Source organism: Molossus molossus, unplaced genomic scaffold, assembly GCF_014108415.1.
Source record: "Molossus molossus isolate mMolMol1 unplaced genomic scaffold, mMolMol1.p scaffold_m16_p_10, whole genome shotgun sequence".
Taxonomy (NCBI): Eukaryota; Metazoa; Chordata; class Mammalia; order Chiroptera; family Molossidae; genus Molossus; species Molossus molossus.
The window spans coordinates 53468669-53478039 of NW_023425345.1; the positions used below are offsets into that span (position 1 = coordinate 53468669).

General features: G+C 41.0%; 1 protein-coding gene across 1 annotated transcript in view; it reads right to left on the reverse strand.

Moving 5' to 3' along the window:
* ACSS3 (acyl-CoA synthetase short chain family member 3) overlaps window positions 1-9028 on the reverse strand; it is a 157636-nt gene extending 148608 nt beyond the window's left edge. The window contains exon 1 of the mRNA XM_036252870.1: window positions 8501-9028. Within this exon, the coding sequence (XP_036108763.1) occupies window positions 8501-8808 (308 nt within the window). The 5' untranslated portion in view covers window positions 8809-9028. The remainder of the gene's footprint in view (window positions 1-8500) is intronic.
* Between the last annotated feature and the right edge of the window lie 343 nt (window positions 9029-9371).

The window sequence follows — 9371 nt, forward strand, 5'->3', positions numbered from 1 at the left end:
AATTAAGCTGTACAATGTGACCCAACGGGTTGAAAAATTAAGTCCACCACTCTTTGACAAATCACTTAATCTCTCTGTTTTAGTTTACACAGCTATAAAAATGCATTTTCACTATGCCTATCTCATAAGGCATTGGAAGAATTGAAAGAAACATGCTTATATAGCCTTAGCATAGGGCCTAACCCAGAGCAAGTGCACAATTAATAACTGCGATTGTCATTGCCATGGTTGTCATTGTTGCTGTTGTCATTATCATTACTGAGAGACAAGGAATCAGCTCTAAAGAAAGGAATAGCTCTGTCATAAACTACAGAACAATCACAGACCAGTTTCCTCCCTAATCCAGTATAGTTTCTGCAAATATCCCAAGTCTTATTGTGGCTAACCTCCTGAACACTCAAAGAAAGCATTGAACATTTTTAGATCATTTGTTCCCCAAAGTTTGGCAACATCTATGGAACAATACAGAAAAGTGAGAGAGCCCACAACTCATTGTTCTTATACTGAATTTCAAAAAGTGAGATGTTCATATTCAAAGTAAGAAAACTACACACAATATGATTCCTAAGAACCTAATCTCTGTACTGAACACATGCAGGTCTGTCCACCTGCACAAGGATCAAGATGAAATGTAGTGAAAGGAAGAGAGAAAAGAATACTGTATATGAATGGATAAAAAAGTAAATAAAATCAATAGCCTCCATAATTACAAACATGCAACAATTCCCAGTATTTTTTTTTTATTAAGAGGTTGGAAGAAAAAAAAATTTTTTCAAATATTCATAATTAGATGAACTAATTAGGTTATGTTTCACCATATTCTCAATATTTAATAATATTAAAGCTTACTGAAAGCAATGAATAATGTGGCCATTATAGATTTTCCTTAAGCCAGAAAACAGAGCATTTTTAAAAGAGGAGATTAATATTGCTTTCTACTGTTCAGGAAACATTTTTAAAATAATAATTAATATAAAGCTTCCATCCCCTCACTTCACCTTTGGGACTGTTATACACATTTTAAATATTTTATGTAGCCCTTCCTAAGCGGTTAGAGCATTAGCCTGTGGACTGAAGGGTTATGGGCTCATTTGGTAGTCAAGAGCACACATCTGGGTTGCAGGTTCTATTCTGCCCCAGTCGGGGAGAGTGCAGGAGGCAATCAATCAATCAATGTGTGTCTCTCATGTTGCTGTTTCTCTCTCTCTCTCTCTCTCTCTCTCTCTCTCTCTCTCTCTCTCCTTTCTACTTCTCTAAAAAAATCAATAGGAAAAATATCCTCAGGTGAGGATTAAATATATATATAGTATAAAATATAGTTTATTTTTTTCAAAAAACATCAGTCTATTATTCTGTATCTGTTAGGGATGCTTTCCAAATGTTACTAAGATGCAGTCTAGTTTGCTTTTTTTTAAATTACTTTTAGTGGTTTCAATGGAGAAAGGTTCAGAAAACAAAGAAAAATTAAAATTAACTGAGACTATTATTATAGAACAAAATAATGTAGTATTTAGATAGAATATAGATGCTAAATTCAGACAGCCTGGGTTCAAATCTGAGATCTGCTACTCAGTAGTTTTATAAGTTTAGACAAGTTTCCTAAACTCTCTGTACCTTCATTTCTACCCCCATTCTGAGAATAAAAATTGACCCTACCTCAGAGGGTTGTTATAAATATTAAATAAGTTAAAGAACTAAATATTGTACCTGGCTCATAGCATGGATACAAACAACACTGTTCTAGCAATATGCTGGGCACTACTTAGGTACATTAGCACTTAATCCTTTCAAATATACTATAAAGTTATTATTTTCTTGTCAATCAGTAAGAATGGACTGGATTTGCCAGGTCAGTGTGGCTCAGTGGTTGAGCGTCAACCCATACACCAAGAGGACACCAGTTTGATTCTTGGTCAGGGCACATGCACAGGTTTTGGGCTCAATCCCCAGTGGAGGGCATGCAGGAGGCGGCCGATCGATGTTCTCTCTCATTGATGTTTCTATCTCTCTTTCCCTCTCCCTTATTCTCTCTCTAAAAATCAATAAAGAAGAAAAAAGTTGGAAAAAAAAAAGAATGGACTGGATTTACTGTAATAAAAACTGCAAATTCTCTGTAACTCGCAAAAATAAATGTTCATTTCTCACTTATACAACTTCACTGTGGGTTCAAGTTGACTCCCCAAAGCATTGTCACCTATACATCTCTGCCCAGCAATCCAGACTACTTCCATCCTACACATGCTTCACCGCAGCTGTGACCCACCAGAGTGCAGTACAGCCGGAAGCACTGGCACACCTTCCTCCTCCGACTGCATCCACCAAAGCGAACCACATAACCAGGCTTATGTGTGCAAACCCGAGCCTCCCATGTGCTCAGAAGTAGAGAACAGATACTGCTTAACAATAATACCCATCACAGTCTACATTTTATAATTCCCCTACTTTATGATTATTTGAGGCAAGGTACTGTTCAAAGAGTGAAGCCAATATTTTAACCCAGAAATCAGTTTGTTCTCTCTACAAGTAATGATCCTCAACTTTTTTCTTCTACTCACCAAAATAGGGGCTCTGACAAATTTCCATTGGTAATAGTGGCTAATTTCACTCAGCCTTGATTAAGGGGAGAGTTGGGAGAAAGGCAAGGTCAGGGCATTTGTGATTTAGAAAAGCACTTTCAATTGAGAATCAATGAAGCTCTATAAAAATCAGAAAAACTGTAGAGAAAGCAAAGTGAAATTAGTGCAAAAGTAGACTTTTCTAAGCTCCAATGCTTTTGCTTACAGTTGTTTAGCTAAATGTCACTAGAACTGATTTTATATCCCTTTGGCTACTAAATTTTTTTTAAAAAGCAATCTATCATCCTAAATTGTTGTTTTTTGTTTTTGTTTTCTTTGTTTTGTTTTGTTTTTGTTTTTTTTACAAATATCTATATTGGTTACGTCCACAGTAGATACTTAGCATTCTTTCTTTTTCCTAATCTCCCCAAATTTATTTTACTTAACTAATGTATCAATTTAGGAGAGAAATCTTGAAAGATTGGGAAATGTTGTTCTAACATCAAAATCTAAGGAGAAGGAGTTCCTAATTTTCCAGAGTTAGTTCTTAAGTCAAACAAACCCCTATACACTTCAATTGTTTTTCTCCCACTTAGCAAGTCATATTTTAAATTAGTAAAATTCACCATTTAATGTTTATAAGTCATAAATTAAACTCTGTCTAAGTTAGAACATAAAATAGTTTATTTTTTTTAGCTATTCTGAGATGGTCAACTGGACTGTTTAAATTCAAAATTCTTAAACTTCAATTTTTCTACATTATATAATAGCGCCTCTCCTTTCTATTCACTGACCCTTCCCTTGTTCAGCCACAATACCATAAAAAGCAAATATAATTAAACCTTTTATAAGAAGTTCTCTACCCACATAATTTAGGTCAAGCATTTGAGTTCCACATTCAGAGGTGCTTCCTGCTATTGCAATTTTAAGAAGTTATTACAATCATATACGTTATCACGAAGATGCCTTAGTTTCCCACACATTTCTCTTGCAAATGTAATACCACAATGGAAAACAGTACTTTCCTTTGTGAAGTTGCTGCTGTTGCTTATGAAAGTGGAAATTGCTCTCTTAGGAAGGAGGAGGAGAAAAAGGAGGAGGTAACTTAAACCACTGGATTTTTTTCTCAATAACAGTATATGGCATGACCAAACGAAAAGTAAGCCACCTTCCAGGTGCTCAGAGCCTGGCTTTTCCCCTACCCCTGGTAGTGGATTGATAGGAGCTGCTTGAATTTCCATTGTTCATTGACTGTGCCATTTGTCAGGTGATCTACCCTTGCTTATGTAATCGCGCATTCCTGTAGTTCGCTCTGTTCTGTCCCGGAGGCTCAGGTGCACGACACACTGAGAAAATTAGATGCAGCACAGCACCAAGCTGCTGACCTTCGGAAATAAAATCAGGCCCATCTGTTACAATGGGTCTTTTTGATGAGGTTATTTTGAGGAACTGTGTTTCCAACAGACCATTTCCATGCTGACCATGTACTTTCTTAAAATATTTTTTATATTTATACAAAAATGATCATATATATATATATATATATATATATATATACCTGTACTGTACACAATATTATAAATAAATTCATTTCCTTTAGAGTTTGTCAAAAGGGGACATATTTTTCATCCTTAGCTAAAACTCTCACCTTCAAAATAATTGAATATAACTATTAAAATCTGAGACATACAAAAACATTTCACAGAATCTTAAGTTTTAAAAAAAGGTTGAATTTCCCAGTTTAATGTGCCTGACTAATCATTTGCCAAAGAACCAAGATTCAATAGGGGGATTAAACTACTTTCTGGTTATATAAAATTCACATTATATTTTCCTTATTTGTTTTCCTTTGAAGCAATGTCAAACTCACAGAAAAGTTGCCGGTTCAAGATAAAGAACTTTTCCCCTCTGAACAACTTACAGACATGATGCCTGATAACCTCAGAATAATTGATCAAATATTTGTTCATCCCCTTTCCACTGTCTCATCTTCGCTGTCCATCTCACAGTCAGATGTTTAGCTATCTAGCTGAATAGTTTATAATAGGGACATATAGATGTGTTGAGTAGCTCTTTATTCTACCTTTTAAACTTGCCCATCTTGCTTTTTTCATGATCTTCTATTATGTAAAGAAAAAAAAAAAGCTACACAAAGTTCAACTTGCAGCTACAGGGAGTCCTGCTGATGAGGCATAAGTTTCAAATCAGCAAAATTCTCTTTATTCCTGTTTCACAGATTTCTTCACTTCTGCCTTTAAACATGGGTTTCTCAAAGGGAGCAGAGGGGACAGTGAGGAGGGGAGAAGCTGTTTCGGGTAACCTAGGCACTTTCACATGCTGCCATCCTGTCTCCCCTTTGTCACTGTCAAACACATCGTGGGATGTTTCTGCACACCATTAGCCCACTCTGAAATGCATTGTTCTGACCTTGGCCTTCATCTCTCCATTGACATCCCAGTATTAAAAGTCACTGAGTCAAAACTGATCTTTCCATCCTCAATGGCCTCAAAACGTTTCTAGAGCCCTTGACCTCTACTGACTTTCCCTATTTTTATCTCTTCTCTTTGTCATACTCTGTGACACTAAAATATCCTATTCTTCCTTCTCCTACTTCTTTGAACACTTCCCAACCATTCTCACAGTTTTTTCCTCTTCTACGTATCTCCAAAGTTTAGTTCGTTGTATTTTTCTCTTCCCTTTGGTCTCTCCCGCTCCTTCACTTTCTTCTCTCCCTCCCTCTCCATCTCTCCCCCTCCCCACACTCAATGTTCACTAGGCTTTAACTCTCACCTCTTTGCAATTTAGAGTCAAATCCATAATTCTACGTCAAGCTTTCTCACAGTTTCGGTCCATTATTTTTAATTCCATGATCAGTTCTTCCACTTGGACATTTGACTCATATTCTTGTAGTCAGTCAACATAACCTCTTTTCTTCCCTTTACCCCAGCCAGGCGGTCACGGTGTCTAATTTAGCCTGGGACAGCAGCTACTCGGTGCCAGCCAAGTGTTGCCACAGAAGACCGCTGACCCATTGCTGACAGATATTCTGCCTTTTTTCTTTTTTCCAAGAGAAACCCAAAAAATTAATTGTTAAGGGAATTTAGATTTTAGATAAACTCTTCCAAGAGTTAGATACTGACAACTAATTTTTATAAGCAAACATGAAACACCCAGCACCTGGGTCAAACAAAACCTGTCTGCAGTCTTCCAGTCAGACTGGACCATGGAGCCTGAAAAGTGAATGCTACGCCTTAGCCTGCGATGCCAAGCCTTCTGAAACCATCCTGAAGCTACCTTCTGGGTTCCAGAACCAGTAATTCAAAGTAACCACGGCTAGCTAACCACTCTACTATACTATCCTCCAAGCACCCATGGTTCTTGCTTACTCTATGTCTGTCATGTTTGTTCCCCACATAAAAAATTAAAAAAAAAATTTTTTTTTCCTCCTAAGTCTCACTTTATGATCCAGTTCAAAGGCGACCATTTATCTGAAAACTTCCCAAACCACATTAGCTTATGAGACTCTCTCTCCCATAGTCAAAAGACAATAATTTCTAGTACTGTGTGTCAGACACAGTCCTGGTCATTACATAAGCCCCATCCCCATAATCCTAAGAAATTGATACTACCATTATTCTCATTTAAAAAATGAGAATATTGAACATTGCCCAGGGTATGTGGCAGAGCGAGGGTTGTAACCATGCAGAAAGTCCATTTCTTTAACATGGTCCTTTCTCCTTTCTGTCTGTTTACTCCCTTCCTGAATCATTAAGTCCTTAGGACATCAGATTCTGGTCAATATCAATGTGTCTTGAGAACTAAGCCTCATGCCCAGGCCTGTGTGGCTCAGTTGGTTGAGCATCGTCCCAGTCAGGGTACCTGTATCTCCAGTGGGGGCATGCAAGGGGCAGCTGATGGATGTTTCTCTTTCATCCATGTTTCTATCTCTCTCTCCTTCTCCCTAACTCTCACTCTAAAATCAATAAAAACATATTATAAAAAAAAGAAAAGAACAAAGCCTCAGGTCTGTTTACTAAAACTAAAGATCTTTACCTCAAGCTAAAGATACCATCTTTACTTCAGTTGTATAGGCAAGCAACCAGAGTTTAAGAAGAAAAACAAATTAGAGAGAAAATCTTCAGGACTTAAGTGTGTATTTGATGGACATTTTGTCATCCACATCCCCTGCCCTCCCTTGGGCCCTCCAAACCCCAGCAACCTGCCCTTTTTCTTCCATATATGTTTGGCTACTGCCTTGGATTTGGCTCTCATTGGTTTTATTTGGAATAGTCCAGTGACTTCTTATTTGATTTATTTGCACACAGTTTTGTGGGAGAGATAGCCATATAAATCATTTCAATACCATACTATTGACAGATATGTGACAGAGCACTTTGAGAACACACTCTTAGGAGAGGAAATAATCTGTGTTTTGATCTGAGAAACCCTAGGGTTGCCTGCTCCTAAAATAATTGTGGTATGAGTGTGAAGACAGCTCTTCTTTCTCTAACATCTATGTATAGGGTCTGTTTCATTCAAGACATGGTCTTACTTCTTTACGCAGTCCATCCTCACACTATTTCTCCATTTATATATATGAAAACTGAAGCACAGAGAGATTAAGAAACATGCCTGTGTACACGGACAGTAACTGTGAAAGCCAGGACTCGAACCCAGCATTCTGGTTCCAACTCTTCATTATCATGATCCCCGAGGCAGGGGCCACACAGTGCTTGGGTCACTGCCAGGCACGTAAAAGAAAGTGAGTCAAACATGACCGATGACATACACAAAAAAGAACTGGAAGAGGAAAGACACTACAGTTCTAAAGGGAACCCCGTGCAAACATTTTCGGACAGGACAGGACTGGACAGGATATGGTGGCAACACAGATCCGCTCTGGTCGACTTGCCCTTCCTGTTCTAGGTTCCCTGGCCTCAACAAAAAGACATTTGTCAGATGCAAACCTGACCAGGTTATTTTCCCCATCTCACTGCTGGGAACTTAGAAATGGGGATGGGAAACCTTACTGCAGTGTTTTTTGAATTTTTACAGGAAACATCTCTCCCTAATGGCTGGCAGATGAGAGCAACCACAGTTCTAAGGGCTAGGCATAGAGCCCAAAAAGTAACCACAACTCTGAGTTCTCACAGACTGTGCCTCACCCTTAATATTCTAACAAGTTGAGCATTTATTTTCTAATGTATCTGTTTGTTGTAATATAAAAATAATGTTTAAAACTACTTATAATTGCAACTGTAGGAGAAAGCCTTTATTCCTACCATCATTTCTAGCACCACCTGGCATACTCCAGCTTCATATACAAAACAGGGCAATGGACCTAATCCAAGCTCCTTGCCATGACACACAAAACCCTTCTGGACCCAGCCCCTGACTGACAGTCTCCTCCCCCATCTCTCCGGAAAACACAACTATTCACAATCACAGAAACAATCAAAGTTCAACCTGTTTTCCACCTCCTGATCTTCAATAATTAGGTCTTCAAGGACTTTGAGAAGACATACCCGTCTTTCCAAACCCTACTTAGGTGTGATTTTATTGACGTCTTTCCTCTACCCTTTTCTTCCCCACAGCAAAACTTAGCAAAACTTCCCTAGTTTAATAAACTGCTTGCCTTCGTTAACGTGGCTTTCTGCCACACTAGGCTGTACTGTCGCTGGAGCAGGCCCTTGATTTAGTCCGTTTAACATCCCCAGTGCCAAGCAGAGCCCTGTCCTAGAGGTAAATCTCTGTCTATAGGAAAACTGGACTCACAATAGATAACCGAATCCCTCAAGAGAAGGCAAGAGAGCTGTGAAAAGGAAATTAAACACAAATGGAAAGATCTGCGCACACATCTCCAGTCTCGATTTTATTCCTAGCAGAACTCCAGGTACCCGGTGCAGGGGACGTCGAGGCCAGAGATCGGGGTCGGCGTCACTCACCAGCTGGTGGAAGGGTGTCTGTTCTCTAGCGTTTTGGTCCAGGGCTTGTACCAGCTGATCTGCTCTGCAGCTTTGCCCCAGAACCTCTCGGGGTCAGTCACCGAGGCCGCGAAGTGGGTCTTGTACTCGCCGCCACCGCCCGAGGACAGCGCGCGGCAGCCCCGGCCCCCAAGAGTGCCCCGCGGGCCGGGGGCCACATAAGCCCTGCGGGCCGGGCCTGCCCCGCGAGCCGGAGAGGACCCGGGCAGAGGTCCCCCGAGTCCTCCGGCGCCAGTGACTTTGCGGCACTGCAGCCAAGACGGCTTCATCGCCGCTAGCTGCCCCCACCTCCTGCAGCTCTGAGACCTGCGGCCCCCGAGTGGACTTCTCAGGCGACAGTTGGGGTGCTGGAGACCTCCTGAGGCTCTGGGGGAGCAGGCGGGGGGCGGGGGCAAATGCCGACTTGAGCCAAGAGCCTAGGAGTTCGGAAGTCACACTAGAGTCGCCGGGAAAAACCGACCTGGAGCTGCAGGGGAAGCAACAGGCCGGAGGGGGGGACGGAGGGTGAGGCGCACAGCGCCCTTGCGCCGGGGCCCTGGGCCCTGCAAGACATCAGTCCCTCCACGCATTGCCCACCCAGCGGTTGCCCCGAAAAGCGCCCTCAAACTGCAGATCGTCCTCCTGTCTCTCACACACAAGTACCTAGGATGAGCCCCAAGGACCCATGTCACTGTTTTCAAGCAAGTTGTGACAGCTTCTCGGGGTAAACCTCTGGAAAGCCAGCCGGGGGCGGCGACGCCTCCGGCCTGCAGCGGGAACCAGCAACCCCAGGTTTCGCTGCGAGGTCCCCGAAGTGCTCGTTTTATTTACGTATTTTTAAAACTCAGCTCAA